We start from the raw sequence: 18,635 nt of genomic DNA on the forward strand, positions 1-18,635 counted from the left end.
TTTTTGTGACATCTAAAAAATACAAAAGCATAGGGACAGAAATCTGATTTTTTTTTTTTTTTTTTTTTTTTTTTGCTGGTAGGGTATTTACAAAAAGTTTGACTACAAGAGAACAACATAAAAGTGTTTATGGGGCAAAGGGACTTGTGTCCTTATCTTGTATCTTGAGTGTAGCAGTGGCCACATGAGTGTCTAAAAATGTTAAAACTCACGGGCTTGTATTGTAAAAAGTCAATTTTGTTACGTGTAAATTAAGAAAATGGCCTCTAAAAACATAAATGGTGATAGGAACAGAAAGGAATGAATTATGAGCTTCATTCATAAGCGAATGAAGAGAATAAAAAGCGTATGAATGAATTTCATGAAAAGGAAAGGATAAATTGAGGGATAAACGAGGAAATATTTGCTTCCCTGTGAATGTCTTACTGATTAGACAACTGAGAATACTTCAATTATTCATGTATTTGAAACTAATTTTATTTTTCTGCATATCATTTTATAAACATAGTTCAAAACCCAAAGATACAAAGGAGTATAAAATAAAAGGTTATTCTCCTTATTCCTACATTTGTCAGATATTAAAGAAGTTTCAACATTGTTTGGGCAATGACACACACTAGTTCCTTGTGTACATTTATAGTAATAAAATGGTTATATTATATGAATGTGCATATGTTTTATATGTATATACATTTTCATTAAACATAGCATAAGAAGCACACATTTTTCCATGCTGCACCATGCCTTTGAGGAGTCATTTATGAAGGAGATAAAATGTTAGGGAGAATAAAAGAAAAGGTCAAGAAAAAATAATTTGTTTCTGGTATAAGAGAATTCATGTCATGTCCTCGTACTTCAATCCAGACTGACCTGCAGGTCTTAGGATGCTGCCAATATAGGGGAGGGACCACATTAAGGGTTATGCTTCAGGCACTGGACAGATGGTCAAATGTTTTGAATCATTGAGCCAAAGCCTGAAAAAAGGCCTTACAGTCCCATTAAAGGAACCTTGAGAGAAAGTGTGAATGTGGGATTTATCTGTCATATTGTAGAATGAGATACGTCCATCCTCATATTCTAAGAAAATACACATTCTGGCAGGGTGCTCTCTTACAGTAAGCTGCATTTCTGGAGAAGTGAGTGCCCAGTACTCATCTTTATAAAACCTGATGGCCCAGAAACCATCCTCAGGTTTTATACAAATCCTCCCCTGCCTCATTATATTATTCCTGCATATTCCCAGGTCCCACGCTCCACTATCTCTGATGTCTACTTCCCAGTAGCACCTCCCTGAGGTGATGACTGGGTGTCCCAGAACACAGGGAAGGGAATTAAATCTCTGTGGGTCCTTAGGTAGATCTTGAGGCTTCTTTCCACAGCTTACACATCTGTTCTCTTCAGACAAGATGAGTGCAGGATGGGCTGTGGCTGGATCTAGAATAACATTTGCTGCAAAGACAATAATATTCTCTGAAAGACAGAATAATATTCTCTGAAAAGGTTAGAGTGATCTTGGAAACAGAGATAGCTGTGTTAGCCTGAGATATCTTGGGGCTGTGGGAGGTGTATATATTCTCAGTGGAGCTTTTCATCTGCCCTCCAGAAACTTCTCCAGAGACTGAGCTGGAGCATAAGGAGTAGAGGCCCTGTTAGACCACCAGGGAATGACTCACCAGCCTGGAAAAATTCTTTCCTCCAGTCTGAAAAGAACATAAATATGCATCATCAGCCCTAATTTATTGGCAAAAGAGGTAATTTCTCCCAACACTTATTTTGTTTATTTCCCAAATTTATTCAGTAACTTTTGCTTGACCTAAAGTTTTCACTGCTTATCTTGTTAAATATTCCCATAAGAATTAATTCCTCTAACTTGTATTTTCTTTGGTATTGAATAGAGATGTCCCAAAATAATTATCCTCTTTTTAAATAGGCACTGAAGTTACATGTTTCCATCTCCCATCACATTGCATTTAGGTGAGTTTATGTGACTGAGTTATGGTCAATAAAATGTGCACAGCAGGAAACATACCATTTATACTTTTGACAATAAAATAGTTCATATGATATTTTTTCATTCTCATTCCCATTTTAACATTTTCCCACTCCTTCCCTAGGTACAAGGCTAAGAGGAAAGACTCTAAAAATGGAGAATACAGGAGATCAGAAGATTCCTGGTTCTCAGAGTTACTATTTTGAAGGGAGTTGCCCAGGAGAGCCATAGAACCAGATATTCTCATATTATCATTTGCAGAAGTGAGGAATACCAAGCCATTGTGTTAACCATGGAGATATAGGTATATTTACAAAAAATAAAGTTAATTATACTACTCAATGCAGAAAGAACAGTCTAAAGATGAAAATGCTACTATTAAACAAGAAAATGTGTGGTCTAGTTTAGTGCTTAGGCAATAGACATGACAAAACAGATAAAACTGACCACACACATGGACATCCATAATAAGTAGAGAAAACATTTGCTAAAACTGTTTCCTATGATCATTTGGAAAGCATATCATGTGTTCCTAAACACTGCAGATATGAAGGAATGTATTTGAAAAGAGAGCACTCATTGAATCTGTTATTGACATCTTATTGAAAAACCTATTCATTCTCAAAATAATCATTTACTTTTTTTTCTGGCATAAATCAAAATAAATAGAAAAACTCCAATAAATGGGCAAGTATTAGAGTTTAAAAGGGTGACCTTTTCTAAACCAAGAATCAGCCCGCTAATTGTCTTTGTAAATACAGTTTTACTGGGAGACAGCCACACTAATTCATTATGTATTGCCTATGGCTCCTTAGTGTACAAGGCACCACTGAGTAATTGTGAGCAGACCATATAGCCCACAAACCTTAAACTATTTATAATATGGATCTTTACAGAACAAGTATGGCAATCACTTTTCTAGACCACTCCGGAGAAGAGATGAAGTGAAATAGTGTTTTTTTGTTTGTTTGTTTGTTTGTTTTTAGCACAAAGGAAGAGTGCAATTCTTTATTGAACAAAGTGAGTTAAGGAAAAGAACAAGTTAAAATGATGAATTTTTCATAGTTGTTCAGGTGGCTTCAAGAACCCAACCATAAAAGGAGATGTATAAGAAAATAAATCAGGTTGCCAAATATGTCTACAGTTACTTTGGATATAATTATCGCTACATGAAGCTAACTGGGAGGAAATATATGAGAGGTCTATGAAGTTCAGATGAAAAAGTTGTCAAAAATAACATGAAGCAGGGCACCTGGGTGGCTCAGTGGGTTAAAGCCTCTGCCTTTGGCTCGGATCATGATCCCAGGGTCCTGGGATCGAGCCCCAAATCAGTTCTCTGCTCAGGAGGAAGCCTGCTTCCTCCTCTCTCTCTTTGCTTGCTTCTCTGCCTACTTGTGATCTCTGTCAAATAAATAAATAAAATCTTAAAAAAAAAAAAGAACATGAAGCAAAGGGCTTCTGTAATGACTTAAGGAATGGCTTGATAAATTCTCTCTCTCAAAGCAACAATAAGACTGGAAAAGTTCTCAAATTGGAACTTTTGAATTCTAGAAATGCACAAAGGCAACTGACAAGGGCACACAGCACTCAGTTAGGAAAAACTAAAATGATTAATAAAAAATGTCCATTAAAGGATTTTATCTCATTACAGTGGAATCAAGTTGAAAATGAAAACAGGAGCAAATTTTAGAAGTAAAGAAAAATTTGGTATTAAACAATATATTTATAAATAATCTATGGAACAAAAAGGAATCAAAGGAGAATTTAGAAGCTATTTTGAGTTGAATGAAAATGAAAATATTACATACCAAAATCTACTGGATGCAGCTAAAAGCAGAACCTAAAGGGAAATGTAGAGTTTTAAATGTCTTCTATAGAAAAGGAGAATTAAACCAATTACTAATTAAACCAATAAACTAAGCTTCTCCTTAAAGAGACTAAAAAGTAAGTAGTAAACTGAGCTTGAAGTAATCAAAAGTAATGAAATTAGAAATCAATGAAGAAGGGGTGCCTGGGTGGTTCGATTGGTTAAGCATCTGCCTTTGGCTTAGGTCATGTTCTCAGGGTCCTGGGATGGAGTCATGTTGTGGACTCTTTGCTCAGTGGGGAGTCTGCTTCTCTCTTTGCTTCTGTGCCTCCCCACCTCATGCTCTCTCTAATAAATAAATAAAATCTTTATAAAAAGATCAATCAATGAAGAAAACCCTAAATTCAATATTTGACTATGTCAGTCAGTTAAGTAAATGCTCCTTCTTAGAAAAGTCAGCAGAGTTCAATAATAAGAAGCACTTGTTATATTGAGCACTTGTTATATTGAGTACCAGGTGTTGTGTGAAAGTTCTGAGTCATGAAACTATACACCTGAAATTAATATTACACTGTGTGTGAACTAACTGGAATTAAAATAAATAAATTAATTAAAACTTTAAAAAAAAGAAAAAGAGAGAAAAAAATTAAAGCCATAATAATCAACTCACATATACACATGAGGGGGTCTTGCAAGACAGGACATCACTAATAAACTCTCATAAATTAGAAGGCTAAAATGGGATTTCTATGAAAATCCCTATGCCACTAAATTAGACTTAGATGAAATGCAAAAATTCTTTAAAATACAAATTACTGACAATGACATAAGAAATAGAAAATCTAGATAGAGCTTTAACAAGTAAGATTTAATATCTTATTTATTAATTTATTACCAATAAATAGTAATATTAATTAATTAAGTATTAAGTAATTTAACTTACTAATTTATTAATATTTACTAATTTGTTAATTTGCTAATTCACTTATTTACTAACTAAAATTTACTAATTTGTTAATATCTTAGTTACTTATTAGTGATACAATTATAAGAATTATTATTAATTATAAACTTTCCACAAAGAAATTCCCAGTTCCAGTTGGCTTTACTGGTGTACTTTACCAAAATTTAGAAAAATAAATAATAGCACATTGAGATACCACCTTACACCAGTTAGAATGGTCAAAATTAGCAAGATAGGAAACAACGTGTGTTGGAGAGGATGTGGAGAAAGGGGAACCCTCTTACACTGCTGGTGGGAATGCAAGTTGGTGCAGCCACTTTGGAGAACAGTGTGGAGACTCCTCAAGAAATTAAAAATAGAGCTTCTCTAGGACCCTGCAATTGCACTACTGGGTATTTACCCCAAAGATACAGATGTAGTGAAAAGAAGGGCCATCTGTACCCCAATGTTTATAGCAGCGATGGCCATGGTCACCGAACTGTGGAAAGAACCAAGATGTCCTTCAACAGACGAATGGATAAGGAAGATGTGGTCCATATACATGATGGAGTATTACGCCTCCATCAGAAAGGATGAATACCCAACTTTTGTAGCAACATGGATGGGACTGGAAGAGATTATGCTGAGTGATATAAGTCAAGCAGAGAGAGTCAATTATCATATGGTTTCACTTATTTGTGGAGCATAACAAATAACATGGAGGACATGGGGAGATGGAGAGAAGGGAGTTGAGGGAAATTAGAAGGGGAGATGAACCATGAGAGACTATGGACTCTGTAAAAGAACCTAAGGGTTTTGAAGGGATGGGGGGATGGGAGGTTGGGGGAACCAGGTGGTGGGTAATAGGGAGGGCATGTATTGCATAGAGCACTGGGTGTGGTGCAAAAAGAATGAATACTGTTATGCTGAAAAGAAATTTAAAAAAATTAAGTTAAATTAAATTAAAAAAAGAAATACTGATATTTTGGAATAAATAAATAATAAAATAATAAAAAATAAATAATAGCAATATTCAACAAAACCCTCCAGAAAATAAAGAAGGAGAGATATTTCTAAACTCATTCTAGGAGGATTGTGTCACACTGATTTCAAAGCCGGAAAAAAATATCACAAATATCTTTTATGAATACAAATGCAAAAACTATCAATAAAAATTAACAAATAGAATGTAACAAGACATACAAAAAAATTATAGATCACCATCAAGTGGGGTTTGTGCCCAGGATGTAAGATCAGCTTAATGTGTGAACATCAATTAATGTAACAAGCCATACTAATAAAATAATCAACAAAATGACATAACCATCTCAATAGGCACAGAAAAAGCATTTGATAAATTCCAATACCAACATGATAAAAAAATAATAAACTAGAAACAGATGGGCAGTTTTCAACCTGATAAAGTGTATCTATGAAAACTATACAACAGATGGAATACTTAATAATAAAATAATGTGTTTTTTTCACTTCATGGTAGAAATCAAGGCAAAGATATCTGCTTTTGCTATTTCTATTCAACATTGTAATGGAGATTCTATGCAGTTAGTTTAAAAAAAAAAAGAATCCAGGGGTGCTGGGTGGCTCAGTGGGTTAAAGCCTCTGCCTTCCGCTCAGGTTATGATCTCAGGGTCCTGGATTCGAGCCCCACATCGGGCTCTCTGCTCCGCAGGGAGCCGGCTTCCTCCTCTCTCTCTGCCTGCCTCTCTGCCTAGTTGTGATTTCTCTCTGTCAAAAAAAAAAAAAAAAAAAAGAATCCAGATTTGAAAAAAGAAGCACTGGGTGTTGTGCAAAAATAATGAATACTGTTACGCTGAAAAATAAATAAATAAATGTAGCAGTATTCAAAAAAAGAAAAAAGAAACAAATCTCTTTTCATTCACAGTTGACTCATTATTCCTGTAGAAAATCATACAAATGTCCACAAAAGTCTACTAGAACTTGATCAATGAATTCAGTAAGGTTACAGGATTTAAAAAAAAAAAATGACACACAAACTCTAATCATGTCTAAAATGAAATTAAACTATTCATTCACAATTTCAAAGAATATCAAATAAGAAGAAATTTAATGAAAAGGTGAAAGCAAAACATTGCTGAGACAACACAGATGATATAAGTAAAAAGAGAAACATTCTATGCTCATGAATAGAAAGTCTAATATTAAAATGGCAATTGAGGGTGCCTGGGTGGCCCACAGTTAAGCATCTGCCTTCGGCCAGGTCATGATCCCAGGGTCCTGGAATTGAGTTCCACATAGGGCTCCCTGATCTGTGGGGAGTCTGCTTCTCCCTCTGCCTGCAGCTCTTCCTCCTTTTTCATGGTCTCTCTCTGTCTCTAACAAATAAATACATAAATAAATAAGTCTTTAAAATGGCAATTCAACCCAAAGTTACCTACAGATTCAATACAATTCTTACCAGAATTACTCCAGGTTTTTGTTTTTGTTTTTGAGAAACTTTCAAGTAGATTCTAGAATTCATATGGAAATGCAAAGGAACCAAAATAGCCAAGATACATTTTTTTTTAAAGATCAAAATGAGAAGACTTAACATCTTCAAATTTTATCTTCAGTTTGGACCAAAAATAGCAGAGAACTGAACAATCAAAAAAGGAAGCACACCTAAAGCATGAGAGTCCAACATTCATCAGTGTTTCATCTTCAGTTCAGACTAAAAATAGCAGAGAACTTAACAATTCAAAAAGGAAACATCTTCAAATTTTAAAACATACTATAAAATGATAGTAATGAAGAGAATGGCATGAAGACAGACAAATAGATCAGTAGAACAAAAGTTTAAATCCATTAATAAAGTCGTGATCAATTGATATTTTCAAAAGAACCAAGGCAATTCAATGGGGAAAGATATAGTCTTTTCAAGAGTTGGTGTTGGCACATCAGATATCCACATGCAAAAAGATGTTTCCCTCATGCCACACAAACTATGAACTCAAAAAGTGTCATAGACCTAAAGGCAAGAGCTAAAACCATAAGACTTCCAGTAGAAAAAATTGGAGAAAATATATTTGAAACCCCAAATTATGCAAGGTCTTCTGAAATGTGAAGCCAAAAGCTTGAGAAAAAATAAACTGATATGTTGGACCTTATCAAAATAAAATCTTAAGCATTTCAAAATACACCAGTAAGAAAATGAAAGGATGATATATTCTTCTAGTGAGCACATAACCACAAATGCTTCTTTAAAATTAATTAATCTTAAAAAAAATTAATTAACCTTTGGGGGGAAGCAAGATGGTGGAGGAGTAGCAGACTGAAAAAATCATTAGGTCCCAGAAGTACAGCTAGATAGTTATCAAATGAATCTGAACACCTACAAATTCAACAGGAGATAGAGGAGAAGAAGAGCAGCAATTCTTGGAACAGAAAATTGACGACTTTCTGGAAGGTAGGATGTGTGGAGAAGTGAATCCAAAGTGACAAGAAGATAGACTGCAGGGGGAGGGACTGGCTCCTGGCAAGCAGTGGAGAAGTGGAGCAAAAAAAATCAGAACTTTTAGAAGTTTGTTCCACTGAGGGATATTGCTCCAGAGACTAAGCAGTGGTGGAGCCCTCAAGGGGACAGTGTGGTCTCAGGACCCACAGGATCACAGAAAGACTGGGGGTGTCTGAGTGTGGCAAACTGCCAGGTATCATAGAGGGGAAACTGGCTACAGAGATGGAGCAAAGAAGTGAGCTCTCAGCTTGGGTTACCTTAAACTGTGATCCAAGGCACAGTCAGGCCACTGCTTTTCAAGCAGGGACCCTCACAAGTGACAGATCTGGAGAGACTCCATCCTTCCTCCTCCAAGAGGACTGGTGCAGGAGCATAAGGCAATAATCTGCTGGGATTGGAGACTCCAAACAGGGGTGTGCACCAGGAGAATTACAGACCAATATTCTTGATGAACACAGATGCAAAAATTCTCACCAAAATAATAGCCAATAGAATCCAACAGTACATTAAAAGGATTATTCACTACGACCAAGTGGGATTTATTTCCAGGCTGCAAGATTTTTTCAACATCCACAAATCGATATGATACAATACATTAATAAAAGAAAGAACAAGAACCATATGATATTCTTAGTTGATGCTGAAAAAGCATTTGACAAAGTATAGCATTCTTTCATGATCAAAAGTCTTCAGAGGGGCCTGGTGGCTCAGCTTTTAAGTGTCTGCCTTTGGCTCAGTTCATGATCCCAGGGTGCTGGTATCAAGCCCCATATTGGGCTCCCTGCTTGGCAGGAAGCCTTCTTCTCCCTCTCCCACTCACCCTGCTTGTGTTCCCTTTCTCTCTGTGTCTCTCTGTAAAATAAGTAAATAAAGTATATAAAAACAAACAAACAAACAAACAAAAAACAAAAACCTTTTCAAATTTTAGGGATAGAGGGTACATACCTCAATATCATCAAAGCCATCTATGAAAAACCCACAGTGAATATCATTCTCAATGGGGAAAAATAGAGCTTTTCCCCTAAGGCCAGGAACACAGCAGGGATGTCCACTATCACCAGTGCTATTCAACATAGTACTAGAAGTCCTAGCCTCAGCAATCAGACAACAAAAGGAAATAAAAGGTATCTGAATTGGCAAACAAGAAGTCAAACTCTCAATCTTTGCAGATGATATGATACTTTATGTGGATATCCCAAAAGACTCCACTCCAGAATTGCTAGAACTCATACAGAAATTCAGTAATGTGTCAGGGTATAAAATCAATGCACAGAAATCAGGTGCATTTCTATACACCAACAACAAGACAGAAGAAAGAGAAATTAAGGAGCCAATCCCATTTACAATTGCACCCAAACCATAAGTTACCTAGGAATAAACCTAACCAAAGAGGCAAAGGATCCGTACTCAGAAAACTGTAAAGTACTCATGAAAGAAATTGAGGAAGACACAAAAACTGGAAAAACTTTCCACTCTCTTGGATTGGAAGAACAAATATTGTAAAAATGTCTATGCTACTGAGAGCAATCTACACATTTAATGCAATCCCTATGAAAATGCCATCCATTTTTTTCAAAGAAATGGAACAAATAATCCTAAAATTTTTAGGGAACCAGAAAAGACCCTAAATAGCCAGAGGAATGTTGAAAAAGAATGCAAAGTCAGTGGCATCACAATTCCAGACTTCAAGCTCTATTACAAAGCTGTCATCATCAAGACAGAATTGTACCAGCACAAAAACAGACACATAGATCAATGGAACAGAATAGAGAGCCCAGAAATGGACCCTCAACCCTATGGTCAACTAATCTTTGACAAACTGGAAAGAAGGTCCATTGGGAAAAAGACAGTCTCTTCAACAAATGGTGTTGGGACAATTGGACAGCCACATGCAGAAGAATGAAACTGTACCATTTCCTTACACTACACACAAAAATAGACTCCAAATGGATGAAAGACCTCAATGTGAGATAGGAATCCATCAAAATCCTTGAGGAGAACACAGTCAGAAACCTCTTCAACCTCAGCCACAGCAACTTCTTCCTAGAAACATCACCAGAAGCAAGGAAGCAAGGGCAAAAATGAACTATTGGGACTTCATCAAGATCAAAAGCTTTTGCACAGCAAAGGAAACAGTTAACAAAATCAAAAGACAACTGACAGAATGGGAGAAGATATTTGCAAATGACATAATGGATAAAGGGCTAGTATCTAAAATCTATATAGATTTATCAAACTCAACACCCAAAGAACAAATAATCCAATCAAGAAATGGGCAGAGGACATGAACAGACATTTCTGCAAAGAAGACATCCAGATGGCCAACAGACACATGAAGAAGTGCTCCACATCACTCAGCATCAGGGAAATACAAATCAAAACCACAATGAAATCTCACCTCACACCAGTCAGAATGGCTAAAATTAACAAGTCTCAAAACGACAGATATTAGTGAGGATGCAGAGAAAGGGTAACCCTCCTACACTGTTGGTGGAAATGCAAGCTGGTGCAGCCACTCTGGAAAAATTCCACTCTGGGAATGCAAGTGGTGCAGCCACTCCACAACATGAAGATTCCTCAAAAAGTTGAAAATAGAGCTACCCTAAGACCCAGCAATTGCACTACTGAGTATTTACCCTAAAAATACATATGTAGTGATCCAGAGGGGCCTATGCACCCAAATGTTTATAGCAGCAATGTACACAATAGCCAAACTATGGAAAGAACTGAGCTGTCCATCAATAGATGAATGGATATAGAAGAAGTGGTGTGTACACACACACACACACACACACACACACACACACACACAAAATGGAATACTATGCTGCCATAAAAAATGAAATCTTGCCATTTGCAATGATGTGGATGGAACCAGAGGGTATTATTCTGAATGAAATAAGTCAATTAGAGAAAGACAATTATCATATGATCTCTCTGATATGAGGAATTTGAGAGGCAGGGTGGGGGTTTTGGGGGTAGGGAAGGAAAAAAATGAAACAAGATGGGATCAGGAGGGAGACAAACCATAAGAGACTCTGAATCTCATAAACAAACTGAGGGTTGCTGGGGGGTAGGGAGGTAGGGAGAGTGTGTTGGGTTATGGAAATTGGGAAGGTATGTGCTATGGTGAGTGCTGTGAAATGTGTAAGCCTGATGATTCACAGACCTGTACCCCTGGGACAAATAATACATTATATGTTAATCAAAATAATTTTTAAAAAGAAAATGAAATGACAATACAAAGACTAGAAAAAAATATGCTCAATTTATCTGATAAAAGATTTGTATCCAAATGAAAAGATTTCTTAAAAGTCAAAAATGGGATGACAAGCATTCCAATTGAAAAATGGCAAAATAGGGTGCCTGGGTGGCATAATTGTAAGCCTCTGCTTATGTCATGATCCCAGGGTCCTAAGATCAAGCCCCCTGTCAAGATTCCTGTTCAGTGGAGAATCTGTTTCTCCCTCTCCTCCGCCCTTCCCTTCCCTGCTCATGCATACTTGCTCACTCTCTCTCATTTGCTCTCTCTTCCAGATAAATAAATAAATTGTTTTAAAAAAATAAAAATTAAATTTAAAATGGCAAAATAATAAATAGATATTTCATCAAGGAAGGAATACAAAGACTATAAACTACATCAAATAATATTCAACATCATTTTACATTAGAGAAAGTCAAACCAATACCACAAAAAGATACACTTCACATCCACTAAGAAGACCATAATGAGATTACAGATAATAACAAATGCAGTCATGTATTTCTGTCCAAAATGTAAAATGGTACAGACACTTTGGTTAACAGTTTGACAATTTCATTGCAAGTTAAACATAAATTTATCTTATGATTTAAAATTCCCGCTCCTAATCTATAACCAAGAAAAAGTAAAACATATTTTCGATCAAAGATGTGTATGTGAATGTTCCTAGCAGAATTGTTCATGAGGCTTCAAATGTGGAAACTGGTGCATCCACTCTGGAAAACAGTATGGAGTTTCCTCAAAAAGTTAAAAATAGAACTACCCTATGATCCAGCAATTGTGCTACTAAGTATTTAACTAAAGTTAAAAAAATATTGGCTTGAAGGGACACATGCATATCGATGTTTATAGTAGCGTGTATGTGTGTGTGTAATATACATACATATATATATGTGTAGGTATATGTATGTATATATATGTATACATTTTTGTATATATGAATGTATACATATACATGCACACACATATATATAAAATGGAATATCACTCAACCATAAGATAGAATAAAATGTTATCATTAGGCAACATCATGGATGGAGCTAGAGTGTATTATGATAAATGAGATCAGTCAGTCAGAGAAAGACAAATACCAGACCTCACTCATATGTGGAATTTAAGAAATAAAATAGATGAACATAGGGTGAGAAAAAAGAGAGAGAGAGAAACGGTAAAACAGCCTCTTAACAACACAGAACAAACTAAGGATTTCTGGAGGGGAGGTGGGTTCAGGGAATGGGCTAAATGGATGATGGGTAATAAGGAGGGCAATCTTTGTGGTGAGCCCCGGGGTGTTGTATGTGAATGAATCACTAAATTCTATTTCTGAAACTAATATTACACTATGTGTTGACTAACTAGAATTTAAATTAAAACTTAAAACTATAAAATAAAGTGGAAGCATTCTAAATACCTATTATCCAGGGTATAAATAAGCATAATGTGGCATATCCTTACAATGGAATACTATCTGGCAATATAAAAGAACAAAGTACTAAAACACACTAAAAGGAGAGTCTCAAAAACATGTTAAATGGAAAAAAAAAAGAAAAGAAAGACCATTTATTACATGATTCCAATTATACATGTCCAAAAGGCAAAGCTATAAAAGAAAGTAAGTAGACTAGGGATTGCCTGAGCCTGGGAAAGGACTGGCAGAAAATGGAAACAAAAGATCTTTCCAGGTGATAGAAATCTTCTAAAACTGGATTTGATGACTGTTGCCCAATTGTGTAAATGTATTAACAAATCATTGAATTGATTTTCAAAAAATGAGTGAACACTTAATTAGATGTGTGGTATGTATATTATATCCAATAACATTTTCTCCAAAAAAATGAGCTTAGAGTAAAACTATGTAAGCATGAAAACTGCAAAGCATATTTTGAAATAAATTTGCACGAGCCAGAAGAGTGCTTCGCCACTATACATTTCAAGTGGGGGAGAGCCAAGGGCTATTGAGGAAAACTGGAAGCAAGTTACATCTCAAGAGCAGAACAAGGATCTACATAATCAGGAAAACACTTCCACTCTCAGAATAGGGGGCCTTCCCAGTATCCCTGGTGGAAATTCTTACTGCTGTTGGTAAATGATGACTGTGGTGCTTTCTCCTTCCTTATTCCATACATAAATTGTTATCCATGTTTTATTGCATAGTCTAAGTATGGAATGAAGAGTGCAGACAACTCCTGTCTATGAGTACACAGATTTCAAGATCCAGAAGAGTTACATCCACTGACAGAAGACAAGTGGGCATCTCCTAGAGATCTTGGCCTTAGGGTTAGTTGCAGTGACTCCATGGACCCTTGGCTTCTCTTTTTGAAAAAAGACCAACTTAGATAGATACAGGAAAAGAAGCATAAAATTGATCTTTGGTTACCTGAAAGTCAACTTGTTGTAGAGAAGGCAAAACTCTAACAATACTCATTGCTTTTCTGTTTTCTGGGAAAACAGCTAAACCACCTTTCCCAGCTCCCTTTGTGCCTAGATAAAACCACATGACAGAACTGGCCTATGTAGGTGTACATGGTCAATGCCCTGTCAACCCCTGCTACCAAACACTATAGATTTTGGTGATCTTCACATTTCTTTTTCTCAAAAAATTTTGACTGTCTTTGAAGGACATCTAGAATATTGGAAAGTTACACAGTGGAAGAGTCTAGGTCTAAGTCTTTGCTTAGAGGGCATTTTCCAAATAGATCTTCTTCTTCTTTTTTTTTTTTTAAAGATTTTATGTATTTATTCGACAGAGAGAGAGATCACAAATAGGCAGAGAGGCAGGCAGAGAGAGAGGAGGAAGCAGGCTCCCCGCAGAGCAGAGAGCCCGATGAGGGGCTCGATCCCAGAACCCTGAGATCATGACCTGAGCCGAAGGCAGCGGCTTAATCCACTGAGCCACCCAGGCGCCCCCCAAGTAGATCTTCTTAACCAGGAATATTTGTATATACATTAAAGATACACTCTAGCTTGCTAAACTGTTTCATGTTTTGATGTTTATTTGAAAGAGTACCTAGGATTAATGCACATAAATACAAAACTTCCTTGAATTGTGATTGAAAAAAGGAAATTTATTAAATTGACAAGATACATTTTTATTTCTTAATATCTTCTTTAATTAACTTGTAAGTGTCCTGTGAGACACAGGCTAGAAAAAGATGGAAAGAAAAGTAATTTATATTTCTTGGTAAGTTTTCTATGGAACAGAAGTTATGTACATTTTTTTCTCTCTGCCATGTGGTAGTTGGTAGCATGAAATCTTGCAGAATTTAGGAGCTTAGTTACATATCTTAGATTCAGGGAAAATTATCAAGGTCAGGATAATGCACTCACCAGGGTACAATGATGCGTTCTGCCAGTCTGCAGGTGAACAAAATGATGAAATATTATTACTCTCTCCTGGTCCTTCTTATATCTTTTCCTCTCTTCTCATCACTGACATTCTCTAAGTATTCAGTGACATATTTATCTGTCTGTTGCTTTCCTTCCTCACAAGCATGTGACCATTCCTTCCTTAAACTAGAAAATGGTTGAGTTGTGTATGTGTGTGGAAAAATATAGAGTCAGAAAAGAAGGCAAACTAAAAACAATAGAAAGAAAAAAGGAAATCAGGGAGATAGAAAATGAAGAAGTAATGATAAGAAGGTGGGTAGTTTGAGATAAAGATTGATAAGAAGGATGGGAAAATGGAAGGACAGAAGAGAGGTGAAGGAAGAAGAAAAGGAAAGAATTAGGAAGAACAGAGTGAAGGAATAAAGAACTGAGAAAGTGAGATGAAGTGATATTCCAAATTAGGGAAAAACGAGTCAACTAACTACAGATTCTCTTCCATTTATGCTCCTACACAGGGAATACAGGCAATGGTATAATACACCTGACTCTCTGGGAACAGGGTTTAGAGCTGAGTTAGGAGTTTTATTATTTATGGAATTTAAGAACTGCCATGAAAGAACTTCTGAGCTACTTACCATTCCTAAATTGGGCTCTTCTCTGATCTGAAAGGAAAAGTACACAGAAGATTGAGACTCTTGAAGAGATAAAAATGCAAATAAAGACATGGATTCTTTGACAATCTAATTATCACTGTCATATTAGTCAAGCCATTGCTCCTTATAAATTATTTCTTAATTAGAAACCATCAGACTTACAGAAAGATCTGTGTCCACACGTTATATCCATTCATTTTCTCAATGACTTTAACATCTACAAAAAAGACTTTCCCAAGATTTACAAATTGATTACTACTTATACAAGTTGTGTATTCACTTAAAGACAACTTGCTTAATCATGTACTTGTAAAATTGGCAAAATTTAGAAAATAATTTTTAAAAACCACTATCAGAAAAATATTTTGTAAAATTATTTTATCAAATATGTGTTTTGTTCCAAACCTTGAATTCCTTAAATACCTAAAGCCATCTATAAGGAAATATGTGTGGGATGATATTCTAGGTAGTCTTCCTGACACTTCTTCAACATTTGCTTATCATATAGTCATTTGAGAAAATTAACTCATTTTTATCCCTTTCTGAGGATAAGCATGTGCTCTTTTGCCAATTTTTCGGTTTTTGTGTGTTCTCTGCTTACTTTTATCTCATTATATTCATCCTAGCAATTTACATTGCATTGGAAATTTTCAATTCATCTTACTTTTCCATATTTATAATACAAGTTTGTGCAGCCACTTTGGAAAACAGTGTGGGGATTCTTTAAGAAATTAAAAATAGAGCTACCCTATGACCTTACAATTGCATTATTGGGTATTTCTCTTTAAATTTACAAAGTGTTCTCCATTTCTTTTTCAGAAGACCATTAGGCAGAAAATGGTAATTTTTTTTTCAGATTCACATTCCTTTGGTGATGCACTGCATAGAAATGATTTTGTTCTTGTCATTTCCTGATTCTTTAAATCACTACCCACCCCTATCTTTGTCCTTTGTTTTCCTGAAAGTCTAATTATTCTATCCACTTTGTTTTGTTTCCTGAGATTCTCCCATTGTCCCTTCTCATTCAGTCTCCTCAAGGCTTTCATTTCCTTGCTTTTATTTTCCATATATTCTTCAACATCCTCTATCTTCCAGATGCTTATCATAATTTCATTTTAAGGTTGGTGAGATGCAGAGGATTAGGTAGGAAGAATGTGCTTGTTTCCATGCAAGATATGTTCCAGAAAATGTCCTTTCACTTGAGTTTCCAACATGGTCTTTGACTAGGAGTGGCCTTTACTGTGAACAGGAAAATATCTTAAATCTGAACATAAGGAATATTACGTTTGGAATCAGATTCCAAAGTTTCTGAATTAAGTTTTTTCTTCTCTTGGCCTCTTAAACACTCTGAACATATTGTAGTCAAGTGTAACCTTGAGACTTGCTGTTCAACTTCCCTTGACCATTTTCTCAAGTGACCGAACCTATATAATATTCTTTGCATGATTATGACTGGTTATTTTCTCCTTCTAACCACACTTATTACTCTTCTTTCATTTGCAGTTTTATCTATTCAATTAGTAATTCAACAAATTGCTGAATAAATATTTTAAATATTTTACTTATTTATTAATTATTTCTTAATTGTGTTATGTTAGTCACCATACAATAAATCATTAGTTTTTGTTGTAGTGTTCCAAGATTCATTGTTTACATATGACACCCAGTGCTCCATGTAATATGTGCTCTCCTTAAAAACAACCACCAGGCTTACCCATCACCTACCCTCCTCCCTTCTAAAACAGTTTGTTTCTTGGAGTCCACAATCTCTCATGGTTTGTCTCCCCTCCAATATTTTTAAAAAGATTTGTTTATTCATCAGAGAGAGAGAGAGAGGAGCAAGGGGCAGAGGGAGAGGGTGAGAGCATCCTAACACATCCCCCATTGAGCATGGAGCCTGATGTGGGGCTCAATCCCAGGACCCTGACATTGTGACTTCCAAAATCAAGAACTGGACACTTAACTGATGAACCACCCATAGGTCCCATACATACATTTTTCATTCAATTAATCTCATTGATACTATATCTCTGGAGTCTAAGGCTATGTTCTAAGTTTTTCTACACCGACTTTATTGCCTCATCAAAAGAATTATTTAAATCTTCACATCCCTACATATCCCATAGTATTCAATGAAATATCAATGGAATGGATTTCAGAGATGTAATTCCTTAATTATGGAATGGACATGACTTGGTCAGTTATCAAAAAATAATCATTAGCAGGTGTAGGACTTTGGTTGTACCTTCTTTCTAATGTTTAGAAAACCTGTCTCATTAGGTACTGTATGGTGACTAACATAACATAATAAAATAAAATAAAAAGTGAAAAAAGAAAAGCTCTCTCATATACATGTTTCTACATATTTTCTCTCAGATAGGAAGAAGGCACAGTATAACTCTGGTAAGAAACAGAATCTTTCTCCGAGAACCCTATTCATTTCCCTGTCCTGGATTTCACAACCTGTTCATTTAAAATAATCTTCATGCAGGCATGAGTTAACATAGAACTCAAATAAAATAAGGTTCTGAATTAATCAGTGAAGAAAAATGTGAATAGAAGCAACCTGAAACCTGACCTTTCATTATTTAAGTGAGCAATATTTCAGTATTCCCTTGTACAGTATTTATGGCAAATTTATACAACGTAGCTACTGCAATACTGCAATTTGACAAATGCATTTAAAGTAGCCATAGCCCTGCTGAGCACGGAGCCCTATGCAGGACACTATCCCAGGACCTTGAGATCATGACCTGAGCCGAAGGCGGGTGCTTAACTGACTGAGCCCCCGAGTTGTCCCTCAAATACTGCTTTCTACAAAATGTTAACTTAATAAATGAGCTAACCTTTTGAAATTTCCATGAATGTTTTCTAAGAAACTTTAAGAAAGCACAGAGCCACATTTTAGGGAAAAGATAAGTGTTTAAAACACACTCTTCTAATATTTTACTTATACAATCATAGCATTTGTTTCCTCCATGACTCATTGTAAAAATTATATTTCCCGGTCAGGAGAGGATGGTGGGGTTATGACATTGGGGAAGGTATGTGCTATGGTGAGTGCTGTGAAGTGTGTAAACCTGGCGATTCACAGACCTGTACCCCTGGGGCTAATAATACATTATATGTTTATAAAAAATTAAAATAAAAATTATATTTCCCCCAAAAACATGAGTCAGTA

General features: G+C 35.7%; 1 protein-coding gene across 1 annotated transcript; it reads right to left on the reverse strand.

The window, feature by feature from the left end:
- Nucleotides 1–533: 533 nt before the first annotated feature.
- Nucleotides 534–15,651, reverse strand: LOC123942213 (butyrophilin subfamily 1 member A1-like). The gene is made up of 5 exons (XM_046006096.1): nt 15,617–15,651; nt 15,437–15,495; nt 14,802–14,828; nt 1,674–1,700; nt 534–1,470 (listed from the first exon to the last, which is right to left on the reverse strand). Exons 1-5 carry the CDS (start codon nt 15,649–15,651, stop codon nt 920–922), a joined length of 699 nt encoding a protein of 232 aa, XP_045862052.1. The 3' UTR covers nt 534–919.
- Between the last annotated feature and the right edge of the window lie 2,984 nt (nt 15,652–18,635).

The sequence above is a fragment of the Meles meles genome, chromosome 5 (genome assembly GCF_922984935.1).
Source record: "Meles meles chromosome 5, mMelMel3.1 paternal haplotype, whole genome shotgun sequence".
Classification (NCBI taxonomy): Eukaryota; Metazoa; Chordata; class Mammalia; order Carnivora; family Mustelidae; genus Meles; species Meles meles.

Bases quoted from the DNA above. Each gene is read 5' to 3' on its own strand.
- LOC123942213 (XM_046006096.1), bottom strand. From the start codon at position 15,651: ATGAATGGATATAACGTGTGGACACAGATCTTTCT. The intron at 15,496-15,616 runs GTAAGTCTGATG...TATCTCTTCAAG, and splicing joins GTGTGGACACAGATCTTTCT to AGTCTCAATCTTCTGTGTAC. The intron at 1,701-14,801 runs GTGAGTGCATTA...TGTTCTTTTCAG, and splicing joins GAACGCATCATTGTACCCTG to ACTGGAGGAAAGAATTTTTC.